The sequence below is a fragment of the Festucalex cinctus genome, chromosome 1, assembly GCF_051991245.1.
Source record: "Festucalex cinctus isolate MCC-2025b chromosome 1, RoL_Fcin_1.0, whole genome shotgun sequence".
Classification (NCBI taxonomy): Eukaryota; Metazoa; Chordata; class Actinopteri; order Syngnathiformes; family Syngnathidae; genus Festucalex; species Festucalex cinctus.
In genome coordinates, this window is record NC_135411.1 from 59896267 (window position 1) to 59913884 (window position 17618).

A 17618-nucleotide genomic window follows, 5' to 3' on the forward strand; every position below is an offset into this window, starting at 1 on the left:
AAATTATGTCATGGGCCAGATCTGGCCCTCGGGCCTTGTGTTTTGCACAGGTGCTCGAACTTATACAAAAGATCCATGGCCTAAGTACAGCTCAGTTGTATTTAACCTTTAAGTTTGACATATTTGCAGTTGCGTTTGTTTTCAAACATTTGGATCAAATTTTTACCTAACATTTACATGCAATTTTTATTGCTTTTTATTGTCCTTTATTATGCATAGTGCTAATTGTGTTTTAATGCCGGTCACGAATCACAATGGTGGTACTTGTGAAATGTTTGAGAATCACCATTCATTGGTACAAACAGATGTAATAAAAAAATACATAAAAGGAGGCATCTATTATAGTGAAGACCACTATTTGAGGAAATGGATCATGTCATGTCTTGCTTAAAAAAAAAAAAAAAACGTTTACAGTATAATGTTTAGTTAAAATAGTATAATATAGTCATGTTTATCAAATAAAACTGGAATTTAAAATTAAAGTACTTTTATAGAGGACAAAGTCATTCCAAGGCACATAGCTCCCAAAAACAGAAAAATGGACACAAAGTGGAGTGAGCTCAGGGGCACCAGATCTCATTGAAAAATAAAACTTTCCAAGCAGCACAAAATTGTCTAATTCTATTCACTTCCACATTTACAACACCCGAGTTACTAAGATTATATGCGCTTCAGAATTTACTTGACGGGTGCTGTTGGTTTTGTTAGCAATAGTAGCAATTAACTGCATCTCTGATCTGAATTAACTTTTTCTTCCCGTGAGATCAATTAAATTAATGGAGGCCACCATTTCGGGAAATTTATTATTACATCAGGTTTGCCTAATTACATGATAAATCTTGGACCGGTCACCATTAAAAAAAAAATCTACACAGATGAACAACCATTCACGCTCACATTCACACACACATTTAAGTCTTCAACATATCTTTAAAGTCTTAACATGCATGTTTTTGGAATGTGGAAGGAAGCTGCATCATGCAGGGAAACCTACGCTAGTAGTGAGAACATGAAAAGCTCAAATTGGAGTCTTCATTGGACCTAAAAAAACGTTTTGGGGATGTTGACCTGTAGTAATGTAATAAATGTTACTTCCCCCGTTTTGAATAAGACATAACAGCAGTGTTGCCCCATTTCTTTATTTATCAAGATAGATGGTGAAATACTGCACTGTATAATAACGTTTACACCAATACAAAATGCTTTAACATTTTATCAAAAATACTGTTTTACATTTTGGTTGCATCCACATCAAATTCAGACAAACCAGCTTCATATTCACCTCAAATACTTTACATTCTTAAACTACAATAGCAATAGTTGATAGTAAGCAATAGTGAAACCTCTAAATCCGACTGACCACTGTCATTATTTCATCGCATTTTTCTGGGCTGCACTGCTACCAGTAAGAGTGTCGATGTTAGATTTTGTGGTCCAATCAGATTTCGGCCTCTTTGTGCCACAATTGTCAATGTAATCTGCCCAAGGCCTTAAGACTGATATCTAAAACTATGCTAGAAATGGAACTGTTCATTGAACCAGTCAGATTTCAAATTCGCCATACAACCTTAGCATTTTTCCACCCTCTCATTACTTGGTTGTTTGCGAAAAAATTGCCACAGCCAACTTTAACAATCAAAACACATTTGTACGCATCATGTAATAATTTGCATCTCTGCTGGGCATGAATTCCCGCCCTAAATGTTAGTTTTTGTCATATTAGATAAATATTGATTCTGAAGTGCTACAGAGGACATAAGTGGCATAGTTGCATGTTGTTATTTTGCATTTTTGTATAGTATTGATGGATTCTATTCTATAATTGTGATGTAGTAGTGGTAGTATACAAGTCAGTTAAGTCTCTACTACAGGCCCAGGTATCAAATATACAGCCCACCACTGTATTCGACAACTGTTTGACCCGAGAACAGATGGAGTCCATTTCCATAATTTCCTCTGGGAAGAGTTGTTTCATGGAAAAAAAAAAAAAAAATGGAGGTTGACTAGCGTCCCCGACACGAATAGAATTCAATTTTAGAGGTTTCACTATAGTAGCCATTCAAACTTCCCAGAGTCTTTCATTTAAATAGACACTTGTGGTGATTGGATTATAATGTAGTGACAAAGAGGTTTTCTTCATGTGATTAGAAATGGTTGCTTGTCAAGGGAAGCAGAAAGCGTGGCATTCTTATAAAAGACGGGACAAAAGATGAGAGCCAGGAGAGATACGGGACTTGGGTCACCAGGAACTTAAGGGAGGTAACGTCTTCTACGCATCGCCCTGGAAAAGCAAGCAAACGTAAATAACATACAAACACTGGTGACTCACTTTTTCATTTCCATTCTTCCCCAAAAGTCATTCACCATCGAAATCTTGGATCCCATAACGCCTCGCCAAGTCGCAGGTCATGAGAATTCTGCCGCTCAATGACATCAGGTTTTTATCTTTCAAGCAGAGACAGGATTTGTTAGTTGAAGCTGAAGTCAAAAATGTTCTTTGCAACAATATGTTCTGTGTGCTCCCACGAGTTTTAATGCAATATTCTGATATTGCGTTTGTGGAATAATAATTAAGCAGAATAATCCACCCCTTTATTCCACTCGCTGTCGAGTGAAAATGACATCACAGTTGCTCAGGTAACAACCAATCACAGCTCAGCTTCAGAAAACAGGTGGTCGTCAGCAAGTGGCAAAATGGCCACCTCTGTGATGGATAAAAAGGGCTGGATTTTGCTGCATAACACATATTCCACAAATGGAATATGAATGAGAATGTGATGTTTAGACTAGTGAGGACACATAACATTATTGTGGATAAAGGTTGACTTTCATTTTAATTTGTATTCCATAAACACAATGTTAATCTTGTTTAGACTTGTGGGGCACATAAAAAACAATGAAAATGTCAACTCGGCCTACCTTTAGCGAGGTTGACAATACACAGGCCACTAAATTCAGTGCTTTCTCCATTGGCAAACAGATTCTTAGACTGAAGGTGAAACAGTGAAGATAGTTAGCGAAAATGACTAACAAAGACTCTACGAATGTGGTTCTTCTCCTGGGGAGGGATTTACCTTGGAATCTGCTTGCTGTGGTGCATCATCTGAAAGCACAAACTGAGTTATTAGTTCCGTCTTCACTGGTCCGGGCCACAGGCTGACAGAAGCCACTCCCCTGCTCCGAAGCTCCAAAGCCATGTCTACTGCCATGCGGTCACACTGTAAACAAATTGTTTAATTCCTCGATACACGAATTTGGGACGTTATCAAACACCAACTTACTGCTGCTTTCCCAACACCATATGGCACATTGAAGAGGTATCGCAGCCCTCCAAAGGATGAAATGGTGACAATCAAACCCTGACCTCGTGCCACCATCATACGGGACGCATACACTGAGGAGATATAGTGGCTTCTACCAGATTGAGCACATAAAACAAAACACAAAAGGTTGAATGAATTACTTTCATCCATTTAAAGATCCAGCACTACATTTGCGTTATTTACAAACAGTCACACATCGTCGGAAAAGGCATTGTACCACCACTAAATCTATTACCTTTTGGAGACGTTTTCTTGTACTGTCACTGCACATAAATTCACCGCGACACATTATTTTACACCAGGGGTGTCAAACTCATATTAGCTCAGGGGCCGCATGGAGGAAAATATATTACTAAGTGGGCCGAATCGGTAAAATAATGGTATATAACTTAAAAACAATTGCCATCAATTATACGCAGATTTCTGAGATTTTTGGGCCAGCCCTTAAATTGAGGAGCTCAACTGTAATCTATTGTTTAAAATAATAACACGAATGCAAATGAAAGGCGGCAACTCTTTGCCTGTATGAGTTCCGGACGTGTTAAATCTACCTGTTTTGCATCTATATAGTTCCCAGAATGCATTGTGTGGCACAGTTACTGAAGTTATAAGGACGTTAATCCCTGTCATATGTATTTGTGTTACCAGTAATTGAATTTGTGTCGTATTTAACACGTTTATGTTGGTCGATGATTAAAAACAAACAAACAAAAAAAACACTTTTTTTTTTTAAACAAACCATAACTAAGTTGTGTGTAAAATAATGACTTCCACGGCGATTCCGTGTCCAAGTTACACTACTCATCTGGGGACTGCATGTGAAATTACAAATTTATATATTTTATTGTGGCTGGCTGGTTAATTGGTCCGACATTACAATTTATTTTTTTTTTACTTTACAAAGTCATCTTGCGGGCCGGATTAAACCCCTTTGTGGGCCTGATCCGGCCCGCGGGCCGTATGTTTGACACCCCTGTTTTACACACTTATTGTATACACTACCATAATCATTATTACTGCATTTGTCCCTGTAGCATTGACAGTTTTTGGGAGTGATTATTGATCATAAAGTTAAAATATGTACTGGTATATGAAAAAAGCTTAATAGATTTCTAAAAAGACATGTCAATGTATAAAATGCCTGATTACCATTCTAGTTAAAATAATTCTAATTCACCAGTTATTTAAGAAAACTAATTGAAATGTTAATGTAGCTTATGAGTAATTTTCTTGAATTTTACAAAAAAACAAAAACAAAAAAAACTAAATTATTTAACGAGATAAAAGGCTAATATGTATTGGACAGATGAGCCAGGTCATTTGTAAGAGGTGTAGCTTCCATTTTTTAAAGAAATACGTAAATTATACAAAATAGTTTTAAATAATTATCGTTTACAATTTTATTCATAATTTATTGCATTTTTACATTAATCTTAGTGGGCTGTATTTATGTTTATTTTTTAGTAAAATGCTCTGACTGCTTTTTTTTTTTTCTCTCCTCCTCCTCCTCCCTCTTTCCTTCGGTTTCCATTTGGTCATTACATCATTGGTAGGGAATCATCTTATGACGACTGAAGACTTATGTAAAGTAATGACAATGCAGTTTGTAGCCATGACTAAGCATGCAGGCCAAATACCTCAGGCCTGTGTTGTTGATGGTGTCCCAAAAAGACGGATCGGTCTCCCAGAACTTTTTGCCCTGGTTCTCGAAGATAGCCTGCAATGGTACAACATATTTGTCAAGACAGTAAATAACATGGTTATTAAATCATAATAATAGATCATCAGATGATTCCTTTAAACATGTTTACTCCACAATTGTCTTCCTCAAGGTTTGAGTTACGTGGAGGCCAATGGGACTAAGCTTCCATTGTAGCAATACAGCCATCAGTTTTACATTTTCCATGTTTAAAAAAAATAATATCTATCTATCTCCATATCCATATCCACACATATATATATATATATATATAAAATATGAACTCAGGGCTTCCACAAGTGATTGCAGTTTACAGCTCAAACAAAATGTTCAGTTAAAAAAAAAAAAAAAAAAAAAAAAAAAAAAAAAAAAGTCACATCATGTGCAACATTACTAGAGATGATAGAAAATCTCATGACTTTTACTTAGTAAGCATCTAAAAATTGAACTCCATTGTGTTTATTTTGTAATGCTACTTTAGAAAGGTATCATTAATACCCAAGAAGAACATTTGATTTAGTGATATAATGCCGTCAACCTGTACTCCAGCATACGCATTGTTCACCAGGAGGTCCAGTCTGCCACTTTGCTCCAGTTTTATGCGTTCAAACAGTTTCTCGATGTCGCCATCGTTGGTAGAATCGCAGATGACCGGCACACACTTTCCTCCCCTTTCGCTTACCTGAGGAGACAGCAAAGAGATCACATGTACACTATTTATATAAAGCAGGTGCCCCATAAATCCGTTTTGAGTTTAAAAATGAGCATATAGGCTAAGTAAATTGTTCTGAAACAACAATGTAATTCATTCTCATTTTTTATACATCATTCATAAGTTAATTAGAATTAAGTAAACAATTAATTGACAATAAAAAGAAAACTGATATTTGTATTTTCCCCCATTCATAAACAGTTAATTAAACCACCGGTATTTAATAAGATAAATAAATCTGGATAAGTTTAATTATTATTAGACATTAGACTGCAGTGGTGATTATGGGAAAGATCCAGCAGATGGTGCTATGATGAATTCAAGAGTATTGAATCAACAACAAAAGAAACAAAGGCGATTTTCTATACAGTCGAACTCCACTTTTAGGGGATAGGGGCCGGACCGTCCTGCGAATGGTGAAAATGCACATATAATTGATGCTCACTGAAATGCACTCTACCTACCTACCAGCCACCCCCTCACCCTCAGCTGACAAGAGAAGAGACTAACTTCTGGTATGTCGCCGGGCTACATGGTTATTGCCCCACCCAGCTAATCATTTCACCTGTGTTGCCGTTTCCTTAAGAGTCTTTTCCTGACGTCCGGTGATGTAGACGGTGGCGCCTGCCTCAGAAAGCTGCAGCGCTATTCCTTTCCCAATGCCTCTAGAGGCACCTGTGACCAAACATATCCAGCCGGACAGGGACATGTTCTCTGTGGACATGAGAGTGACAAAATAACAGATGGCTAACAGTCACTCAACAATTGGCATGAATAATGTTGATTACAAAGAAGCAGGAAGTAGTTTTAACATCTGTCCCTCTTTCATAAAGCACATTTACAAGTGTACAAAAGACACACAAGATCAATTACTGTACAAAGTTCAAACCAGCTCTTGACTTACAGTATACGGTGGTACCTCAAAATTCAATGGTCACAGTACACAATTTGAAATTTGACAAAAATTCTCTCAAAAATTCACATTTAACGTATGTCGTGCTGCTCATTCTCATGTGATTGCTTTGGCCACCTAAGGTAAGGCAGACATACTTGAAGAGAGCAGACATCACAACTCCTCAGCAGTAATAATAGTCATTTTTTACAGGGAATAAACTATAAAAGAAAAGTTATTTTGACTGTCTACATGTTTTGCTGCACGGTTTGTGTTCTAATATCCATTGATTGATTGGCTGATTTATACCACAACAACAACAGACGCTAATCAATAGACTGCGTTACAGTGTTTCCAATTTTATGTTGGCAACATTAGCATTTAGATAATGGACTAAAGGCGTCTGGGGTCAAAATCGCATGTTCTCCCTATGCTTGTGTATGTTTTCACCAGATGTTCTGGCATTCTTGTGACAGTTTGTTTATAAATGTCCTGCAATTGGCTGGGAACCAGTCCAGTTGCTCAAAATCAGCTGGGATAGGCATAGGGATAGACACCCTCAAATGCATCGACAAGCAGTAAATTTTAGAAACACAGATATAACATACATACGTATGTTTGTATGTTGTGTATGTTACTGTAATGAAATAAAATGAACCATCAACAGGCTAAATATTCTCTGTTAAGAAAATTGCACCATTAATAACTTTTCTTTGTGAGAAATGAACAATTCAGGCAAGTGCAACAGTAACAGTTTTAACTGTTTGAATTATGAAGTATGTGTATTATGTATGTATGTTTGTGTATGTTTCAAAAATCAGAAGTTAGGCTTTCCTCATACTATTTTCAGCTCGGATATTAGGTTCTTGGATGTTGAATAGTGGGAAAGGATAAGAAAGTCTCTTGAAGGAATAAAGTACACCGTCACTTCTTACTTTTGGCCATAGTCGTTTACTTGATAACGCTGAACGACGCACGACTGCCACATAATAATGGAGGTCAAGAGTGAACATTGTGCAACAGGTAGTAGGTGTAGTGGTAGTCATTAAAATATTCATGATTAAAATGGACAATTTTTATGAAATATTACCACAAAGCTTGAAAAACGAGACTGCATTCAATGTTCAAGTATATGTAAATTCGAAATATGTTACGCAAATGAAGTACAAATAAAGTACATTTTGAGCAGTTGTCTTTGTCATTTAATGTCAGAAATGTTATTCAGCATAATAGTTAAGTAAATAACCACATCAAGGTAAAACAGCAACTTACAGCAAGTGGCGTTGGTCTGATGATTTTTTTTTTCTGCGAAGTCTCCGTAATTATCTAGCAAACAATCTGCTGCAAACCATCTGCTGCTGATAGGAAATTAGGAATGCAACGCCCACTTTCTTCTTCTTTTGGCCACGTTCTACCGTAGAGCTGCTGATGTTGCTTTACTGCCCTCCTGTGGCGAAACGTATATTTTACAATGCAGGACACTGCATGTGTACCACAAGTACCGAACAATAACAAAACCTTGAGACCCCCTCATATCAGAGTGGGCGCGCGGTCACAAGCGGTCACTAAGTTGCCCATCTATGAGTTAGATGGTCTATAATATTATTATTTTTACAGAGGATCAACAGTAGGTTGCAATGGCAATACACAGCATTGCAAAAAAAGGCTACTAATACATTTGACATCTTTAAAATACTCTTTTAAAAATCAAAAGCTAAAGCTAAAAATAAAAATAAATAAAAAAAGGTCTATAAGGTATTTTGCATCACATAGTCGTATCATGCTGAGACACGAAACAAAACTCAAGGGTACAATAATGTGTTCTATTTATTTGTGCAGTTGACAAAAATGCCCACACAATATCAGGAATATAAATGATAGTCAAAACATAACATTAGCTATTAAGAGCTAGACTCTGAATCATCACAATTGGTCAGTGGAGTACAGTATCAAACAGAAAAAAAAAAAAAAAAAAAAGTATAATAAATACATTTTTGTGTGGTGGTTCCCTGAAGAATTGTTTAAGAAATAGACTTTTCAAAAAAGTTGATCACAATGCGAGAGTCTATTCAACACAAAGCTTACACCTCTTACATTTATTTTCCTTCTGGAAGAAGTTACTTTCAATGCACAATCATTTTGCTTATTGTCCCTGCATGATTTTCAAGATGGAATCATGACTCAGTCTTTGCCCGCTGTACCCGCTACACAGTTGTAAAAGTGGGCAACAAATATGGGATCCCTCTCTTCCAGTATGTGCAAGAAATGGTTGCGCTCTTCTTCTCCCCAAGACTCAAACCACTGTGTCCACAGGCGTAGCTGGCATTCGAAAATGTTTGGTAGTCTGTCCTTAACCTTGACAAAAGTGCAAAAAGGACAAAAAAAATTAAGGAACATTTGCGGATCATTCCACGATCGGAGGACATTTTCTGTATGACCTCACATTTAAACAAACTACATAAATTCAAAAAGATGCACTTGTTGCATAAATTAGAGTCATCCAGAGACAAAAAGTAACTTGCTGAAACAAACTTGATTCCTGAATGTGATCAAACCCAGAAAACAGGTGAGCCATGACTGTCGTGACTTGAACCTTCAGTACTGTGATATCAATTTCAGTCGACAGCAAGTGGCAGTACAAGACAAAATGGCCGTCTGAGATGGATAAAAAATGAAGGAGGCGCATAGAATATATATATATATATATATATATATATATATATATATATATATATAGAGAGAGAGAGAGAGAGAGAGAGAGAGAGAGAGAGAGAGAGAGAGAGAGAGAGAAAATGGCTTGTATTGGGGGGGGGGACTCGTGAAAAATGACAACAATCTGCACTATACCTATTTTCATAATAATACTTCAGTCTTTTGTTTGAACTGACATCTCGTGTTGGAGACATGATTTATGTCAAGTCACTTGGTGCAACAGATTTCCAAAAAAGCTCTGAGCATTCGTAATTTAACTGTTGACTAAATTACGAGTTTCAATTGTCAGCCGTTTGTTTTAGACCTAAAAATTACAAAGTAATTCCATATTTTCTTCCCTTCATTTGCTCTAACAAAACAATGTGACCAACACTTTTTTCTCATGCTTTTTTTTGTTTTGTTTTTGTTTTCAGTGTGGCATTTTGAATTCAAATTGGTTCATGAAACATCTTTGTTTTGCCTTCTTTTTCTTATAAAATTAAAGATTTAAATGGTCATCCTCCGGCAGCTGCACTTGACCAGTTACCTTAGCAGCTAACACAGCTAGCACTAGCACTACTACTCTCGATCAATAACTTAACAATACAATTGATTTGCAATCCCGTTATTGCAATTTGAGTCAAATTAGAAGACTATTCAGATAAACTAGTTTTTTTTAATATCAAAACATGTTTTGCATAATATTTTTAAAATGTTTTCCAGGTGCCTGACTGAAACATGATTATGTCAAACAGCAAATGTGACAAAAACCACTGATGGTTGATGAAATGTTGGTATTTTTAATACATTTTTTTTTTATCTATAAATTCTCAAGTTTTTCCAAAGTGCCTATCCAATTCTTAAATTACCCATTTCTCCACTGGGTGTACACTGGGTGTGGCTGGCAATGCAGTTTACCTGAAGAGTACTGAGAGAGTCAAGAAGGGTGCACACCTTCCCAGGCACGGCTTTGCCCACCAAGTCCTGCAGAAATCTCTCCCGCTGCGATAAAGTCCATCCCTGGAACCAGCTCAGGACGCACCTCTGCTCCTGGAGGCTTGCATAAGAGATGGGCACCGGATCTCCGACATGGCCTCCGCTCGGAGACCCGCATGTCAGATTCTCCAGGGTGGGAGGGCAGGCGACATTCTGGGGTGGCGACGGAAAACCTTCCGGCCTAGTGGATGACAGGCCAGGCGTCTCTTGTGTTGCCATGGTCGTTGACGGCGCAGTCGTTGTCGGCGGCGCCCCCCTGAGCATGGCGCGATAAGGACCACACAAGCCGTCTGTGGCCGACATTCTGCGGCTGTCGGTGGAAAATTGCTGCTGGTGGTCCGAGTTTTGACTGACGTGATTGAACCATGACATCTTTGGACAGGCTGTTTGGTTTCAACATCAGAAAATCAAGCATACATGCAGCGACTTATCTGCTTTAAATTAATCGGCAGTACCATCCAACTGGGAAATACTACAAAACGGAAACGTATAACGTGTTGTACAGGCAAACATGAATATGAAGTACCTCTGTGCACGAACGCATCTACATTAGCCACTTTTACTAGCCTAAATGTCACATTTAAAGGTAAGCCGTCATGCTCAGTTCTGTGCTATTCTTCATTGGTGTTTCCTCTTCTTCTTCATTGCGCTGAACTGCGGTTTGCAAACTGTAATGGTGCATACCGCCACCCATTGATTTGCAGTGATTACTGCTTTGCCTTGCAATCTAAACTAGTAGTAATTATAAACAAACGAATATTAAATAAACAAAAGAGATTGGATTTTCAAAGCATTTTTTTTATTTAATTAAAGTGATTATTCTTGATGTCTGTTGTATTTATTATGCTCCTCTTTTGTTCATCTGTCTCACATTTTACCTCTTAATTATTTTCTCTCATGGTCTCCATCCATCCATCCATCCATCCATGATATGATCCAGGGGCCCTGCGGTGACTCTGAAAAGTATAATTTGTGATGAAGAAAAATGGACGACTATATTTCACCAATTTAGGAGGGATTATTCACGTACAAACTTTTGAAAATATATTTAACGCGCGCAGTAAAGTGTTTATATAACTGAGAGTGAGAAGAAATCCAAATGGACGTGAAAGTTGCAAATCCACTGTGCTTCATAAAGTTAGACCTTTGACCTTGAGAAGTAGCAGCACTGCGCAGAAATTACGCAAATACAGTCGTTCGCTTAATATAAAGTCACATTATTCACCAAATGTTAGGAGTATAGGTACCAAAAAATGTTGTGAAGAAAATCAAAAGGGACAAACGTATTTTTGCTACCCCCCTTTTATTGTTATTATTTATATTTTTTGTAATTTTTATTTCTTTTATTGAAACTTTGCCCGTTTTTGGGTTTTTTTAAACTTTGCTGGTGTTTTCGCTCTCAGATGGAGGAAGTTGTCGGCGATGACGTCGCCTATCGGAGGGCGTTGCTCAACGCTCTAGCTGGATCGGTCCACTCCAGAGGAACGGAAAATGGCGGACCTCGAAGACGTAACCCTGGACGGGAGACCGCTCCAGTCTCTTCGCGTAGCAGATTTAAAAGCTGCTCTTGAGGAAAGGGGACTGTCAAAAAGCGGACAAAAGAATGCTCTTGTCAAAAGACTCAAAGGGGTGAGTTCCACTACGAGTTGTGCGGCCACCATTGCTGCGAGTTCAGGATAACGATGAGACAGGCTGATGCTTTCTCGAGGGCCGACATCCGAGTATCGTTACTGTTGAACAGCGTAGTAGCAGGAGTTTGGCGTTTAATCATTTCCACTCGATTGCATTTTACCTCTCTTTTGGCTGTGATTTTTCTTAAAAGTACGTTCTGTGTTGGTGAGCATACCAGTCAGTGGAAGAAAGAGTTACGTCAACTTGAGTGTACAACACGAAATGTGTATTGAGGATGATGTTTCCCTGTTAGCTCATTAGCTCTTCTGGCTAACGCCGTGAGTTTAGCAGTGGCCTCTGTAGATTTCTGCTGTTTACAGTGTCTGTCTGAAACAACTGAGAGTCTGGCTAATTGATTGCAGCGATGTTATTTTAGTAGTTTAGCACATTTTAGCACGTAAATTTTAAACTCTGAAGTTATGATCGCAGTCCCCGTTTAGAATTGTTACTTGTTCCAATGAATTGACGTGACGACTTGAACGATCGTCTGCGAATTCCTGAAATGTGTACTTTGACGCCTTTGAGATGTTGTAGGTCATTGACGAGCTAGTTTGTTTACTTTTCTACTGACCGTGGCATCAACCAAATCTTACCGTTCACACGATTAATTTATTTCTCTTAAATTTGATTGGAAATTCACCTGACATCAGAATTGCGCCACAAAATCAGCAAATGGTGGTTCCTTGTGCTTTACGTTTCTTTCCACTTTTGTTTTTTTTTTCCTTCATATCAAAACTTAAGATATTTTACGAGTATTAACGATGCGATAACATTAGTTGCGTCATATTACACAGTAAAATGGGCATAGAGTTCATATAAATTATTTAAGCATTTAATTCTAGAATCTCTTATTGGTTCTAGATGTTGATTTTCTGTGGCAAAATACTGACTGGCTTTAATGAATTTTTAAGACATTTCTCTGTCTTGCACTACCCGAAAGTCTGAAAGTGAAAAGCCTGTCATTATAATTTGTACATTGACTTATTGTTATATAAATAGTGGACATAATTAGGGCTGCCTGCCACTAACAAAGCTTTCTACTTAGTTAAGTTACCCAACAAATAGGGATGTGAATTGCCTAGTACTTGAAGATTCGATTCATAGGTCACGATTCGATCTGATTAATTCCAGTATGAATTTATAAGTCGATTGGTGAGATTTTTTTTTTACTCAAATTTTGAAAATAGTAATCAATAAGCTAGTACATGTACACTGTAAGATATGTATGAAAATGTATTATTATTTATCTGAAACTTCAGTCTTCAAACTGTGAGCCACTGTATTTAACAAATAGGTTTTGATCTATTTTATGTTGTGTTCGTTTTGTTGTGTTTCTGTAAAGCGCTTTGTGACAGCTAATGTCTTGGTCAGATTACACGAAAACAGCCCGATTTTAGCCCGACCGATGTGTCGCAGACAAACGGGGCATGTCGTAAATGATTTTGGGTTGTCTTGACGTAGCGTCGCCCGTGTAGTGTGATACGTTCAACGATTGGTCGCCTGTTGTCCGGGACGGTTCACGACCATCACGGCGAAAGTCTAGCATGTTAGAATTTTTGCTCGTCTTGATGCATAATGTGACATACCTACGTTGTCGTCCGTTTGGTTCCACAGCATTGACCAATAGCGAGAGGGAATGAAACGTCAATCACACACTGAACAACACTTTATAGTTCTTTCAATGTATTTATTTATTTATTTATTTATCCCCTGGATATCTCATGGGATGGGGCCAGACAGGTGCAACTCGGAGAAAAAAAAAAAAAAAAGCGCCCCGCTGCGGCTGCATGGAGCGCGCATGCATCCATGCAACCCATGGTCAGGCAATGGCGACATGAATAGAGGACCGAAAATATATATATACATATTGTGACTGTTGTTCTAATAATTTCATAGATTTGATTTATGAGTAGGGATCACATTGTCATAGCAGTCGGGCCAGGCCTGGCCGCCTTGTCACCCATTCTCTCACTTGAAAGTTTTTTTTTTCCCCCTCGGAGTGAGTGGCGTACTATGCAATGCACCAAGCTAAAACAAGTAAAATATGAATAAATTAAGCAGTATAAAAAAAATACTCAAATATAATATTTCAGTGTTTGATAAAATAATAAAATAAGATGTCATCCCGCAAATTAATTAGTAAAATCAGCTATATTACACATAGGTGCATGTAGGCCTAAATAAATTAAAATATAGTGTTGGCTACTAAATCACATTTTAAACACTCCTGAGGAGCAGGGAGCGCAAGCAATGCGAATACATCACACTTGTCCCATGCATGCTCCATTCACGCAAACACTCCCTGTCCGTGCCTTTTATTTATTTATTTATTTTTTTTTTTTTTTTTTTTTTTTTTTTTTTTTTTTTTTTTTTTTTTTTTTGTCCCACCTCCCCGACAAACAGTGGCCGACGCGTCTCTCTTGGCAAGACAACACGCGATGATCGGCTGGTATCTTGTCGCATTCAGACTTGTAGTGTGACTACACGCCCCATCCACGACACGGAGCGAATTTATCGGGTAATGTGAGCGCAACTGTCGTGTAAAAAAAAGTAGTCTGACCTCGGCATAAGGCTGTTTGAAAACGCTGTATAAATAAAGATGACTTGACTGTTTCATGTTTAAAGCAGCTCTATGTAAGATTTAAAATTTCAAATCTCTACTGCCACCTGTGGCCGAAAACAAACTGCACGCTCGTACACGCTGCGCGCACTCGTACGTGCACGACCTCAATACTGAAGACTGGGCTCTTCGTATCCAATTAAACTATGTTTTCAGAGGTAAGAAGTTTTATAATGTTATACAAAGCTGGCCACTTCACGGAATGAGACTCTCGATCCCCACTAAACAATTGATGTCCACGGGACGTGCAGATCATATTGCTTTAGTCGGTCGAAGTCCAGTCCTGTGCTGTACTCCAAAACGATGTGCAAATTACGTCAATTAATTGGACCTCATTCCGATGTTAATATGCAGTTACATATTGTAGTTACCCCGCTCGACGGACGTCAACCTGATTCTAGTCATTATTAGTGTATGTCGTCCCCAGGCTAGCGTCATTGTGCATTAGCTGAAAGGTGGGCTGTCATTTATGGAAATTGACGATTGTGAAAAACATATAGACCCATTCACTACTTAGTGTGATATGGCCGTGAATGTTATCGCCATTCAGTAGTACCGTTCACATTCCGTTAGCATAATGTAGCTACAATAGGCTGTTTTCACGGAGGAAAATAAGGCGACATTTAGCCTAATTGAAACGCCGCGGAACGGAACGTCTGTTCTTCATGAAGTCATTCTGTTCTATTACATTCAACTTTGCCGCCCCTGTCACGCTAAATGTTGCCGTCCACCTCACTTTCACCCCAATAGTTACGACCGAGAAGTGATCGATCTTGAGGTTACTGCTATTTGAAAACAACACATTTTCTTCTAAATGTCAAGATACTCGCTTCTTACCTTTTGGAGTAGAAAGAATGCCAGCTGTGAATCAGTTTTCTAATCCAAGTCCGATCTCAACTCTCTCCACCGCTGAAATGTCAAACCAATGTTCACTCTCGTTCTTGCCCGGCGTCGGTCACTATCAAGTTTAGATTTTTATTTATTTTTTCGTGGCACTTGACATTGTTTTTTCTTTCTTTTCTTTTTTTAAGCAGCCTTCCGCGGAGTAACAGCGGGTGTCTGGGGCAGCGAAAATCTGTACTAGTTCCGTCTTCGCGACAACTGACGAGAACGTGCATGACGTCACATCCCGCAGACAGAGGGCGGGAAATTCGAAGGATTTGGACCGGACGCTTCCTAAATAATATTGGCCAGAGGCTTGTAGGAGTACCCATTGTGAACAGCTAAGATGTTGATCTACTAATTAGAATATGTTTCAGTCATAAATGGTCAAATAAAAAGGCTATTGTTAAGATATTTTTTTGGGAAGTCCTCCATATAGTAGCTTTAACTTAAATGTCACATAGCTTGTGCAAAAAGAGCTCCTCACAGCTTTTGCTCAACTTAAATGCCATACATAGCTTATAGTAAAAAAACCTACCCAAAGCTTGTGCAAAAAAATAAAAGCTACTCATAGCCTTTTGTTCAACTTAAATGCCACATACATAGCTTGAGCGAAAAAACTACTCATAGCTTTTGCATAACTTAAATACCACAAGTAAATAGTTCTAACAATTTTAAACAGGTATTGTAAACCACACATCCAGTATTCTACCACATGTGCAAAAATACAACTCAACTCACAATAACATTTGTATATAACAGAACTTCAAGATCAACAGCTTAAAAATAATCAGCACCACCTTTTATTGTAATAAACTCAAATTCCTTGCAAGCAAAACTAGCCTGTCAACTGACTCTGGCAAAAGACAAGCTCTTGTGCATGTCACAATGTTTCCCCCTGGTACTAAATACAGCTCAAGTTTGTTGTTTCATGGTGTGCGTGTACTTATCTTTGCTAGCATTAGCCACGCCGCACTCTCGAAGATGTGAGCGTTCCTCCCATTCTTTCGGATGCCTTTGGCGCAAGTGCTGGAAGAGGTTAGTTGTGCTCCTACTTAATATCTTGTTCGGCAAACCTTGCACACGCTTGTACTTTGCTCTTCGTCGCTCTTGTAAAAGCCGAACCAATTCCATATAATGGACGTTAACATGAGTCCCTTGTCTTGGTTGGTTTTCTGGAGCAGACATAATGTGCGCTAGTAGGCAACGTAGCGTTTGGCCGAAGTCGCAAACAAGCGGTGATGTGGAGCTCCAGGTGATATGAAACTGTCACTTGCTTTCGCTGCCGGTTGGCGTGGGTTGGCTTCGCCGCCTAGGAGACCGTGTAAAGGCCTCAGTATACCAATGCGTCAGGCTCACGCTGACCCCGGGTTTTCACCGGTTGCGGTTGCGGTGCGGTTGCAGTGCGGTTGCGGTGCGGTCCGGCGACGCAAGCAATTAGATTCCATTCATTCGAATGGTGCAGTTTACACCGCTTGCGGGTGCGTTGCGTGTCGACTGCGGAAGGCCTGCGGCGTGCCGCAAGCCTTCCGCAAGGATAGACCTATTTTCTATTTTTGCCGGACGCCGCAGCGGTAGGCCTCCGGCAAATGGCAAGCTAGCACAAAACACATCGAGCGGGACAGGAAGACCGAGGCAGTTTCAAAATAAATTTCCGGTTACCTTTCAGAATAAAACACTCGCCAGCTCCTATTTCGCAAGTTTTTCAGCAAAACGTGACGTGGGCGTCGCCGGGCCATGTGCTCATTCACGGTTTGGACACCAGCGAACATGGACGAGGAGAGGTTTATATTGGAGGTGGAAAACCACAAAATAATATATGACACGGCACATCCTTTTTATAAGGACTGTAATGTATTGTGAGTTTGATGTTCGCGATTGCTTGTTGTGCCCGTCTCGCTTGCCGTACTGAGCGGCAGCCGGACGCGGAAGACAGAAATAAAGAGTGGACCCGACTCCCGTTATTAATATACTTTACAAGGACAACAAAAAAAGGATGCTGCATGGAATCTCATAGCAGAAGAAGAAGAAAAGGTTAAATCAAAAGAAGTCCACCTCTCTTTCTGCTTCTCTGTTGAGCACAGACTTTCTGTATGTTTGTCGTTGTGAAATGCTACATGATCGCGCGCGCG

The 17618-nt window shown here is 38.9% G+C and overlaps 3 protein-coding genes across 4 annotated transcripts in view; 1 reads left to right on the forward strand and 2 right to left on the reverse strand.

Moving 5' to 3' along the window:
- Positions 1-1123: 1123 nt before the first annotated feature.
- On the reverse strand, positions 1124-8032 carry dhrs1 (dehydrogenase/reductase (SDR family) member 1). The gene is made up of 9 exons (XM_077498068.1): positions 7899-8032; positions 6300-6448; positions 5561-5704; positions 4961-5040; positions 3282-3414; positions 3075-3218; positions 2920-2989; positions 2365-2445; positions 1124-2281 (listed from the first exon to the last, which is right to left on the reverse strand). Exons 2-9 carry the CDS (start codon positions 6441-6443, stop codon positions 2145-2147), a joined length of 933 nt encoding a protein of 310 aa, XP_077354194.1. The 5' UTR covers positions 6444-6448; positions 7899-8032; the 3' UTR covers positions 1124-2144.
- Positions 8033-8411: 379 nt separating this feature from the next.
- Positions 8412-10988, reverse strand: c1h14orf119 (chromosome 1 C14orf119 homolog). The gene is made up of 2 exons (XM_077498080.1): positions 10236-10988; positions 8412-8981 (listed from the first exon to the last, which is right to left on the reverse strand). The coding sequence occupies exons 1-2, from the start codon at positions 10683-10685 to the stop codon at positions 8808-8810; spliced, it is 624 nt and encodes a 207-aa protein (XP_077354206.1). The 5' UTR covers positions 10686-10988; the 3' UTR covers positions 8412-8807.
- Positions 10989-11769: 781 nt separating this feature from the next.
- Positions 11770-17618, forward strand: part of acin1a (apoptotic chromatin condensation inducer 1a) — a 34909-nt gene continuing 29060 nt past the window's right edge. For both annotated transcript variants that reach the window (XM_077498091.1, XM_077498099.1), the window contains exon 1: positions 11770-11942. In XM_077498091.1, coding sequence (XP_077354217.1) covers positions 11805-11942 — 138 coding nt within the window. In that variant the 5' untranslated portion in view covers positions 11770-11804. The remainder of the gene's footprint in view (positions 11943-17618) is intronic.

Excerpts from the sequence above, each read along its gene's own strand:
- dhrs1 (XM_077498068.1), bottom strand. The coding sequence starts at position 6,443 with ATGTCCCTGTCCGGCTGGATATGTTTGGTCACAGGTGCCTCTAGAGGC. Across the intron at positions 5,041-5,560 it reads ATGCGTATGCTGGAGTACAG|GCTATCTTCGAGAACCAGGG; the intron begins GTTGACGGCATT and ends GTACCATTGCAG. Across the intron at positions 3,219-3,281 it reads ATGGTGTTGGGAAAGCAGCA|TGTGACCGCATGGCAGTAGA; the intron begins GTAAGTTGGTGT and ends ATTTGTTTACAG.
- c1h14orf119 (XM_077498080.1), bottom strand. The coding sequence starts at position 10,685 with ATGTCATGGTTCAATCACGTCAGTCAAAACTCGGACCACCAGCAGCAA. Across the intron at positions 8,982-10,235 it reads ACTCTCTCAGTACTCTTCAG|GTTAAGGACAGACTACCAAA; the intron begins GTAAACTGCATT and ends ACTTTTGTCAAG.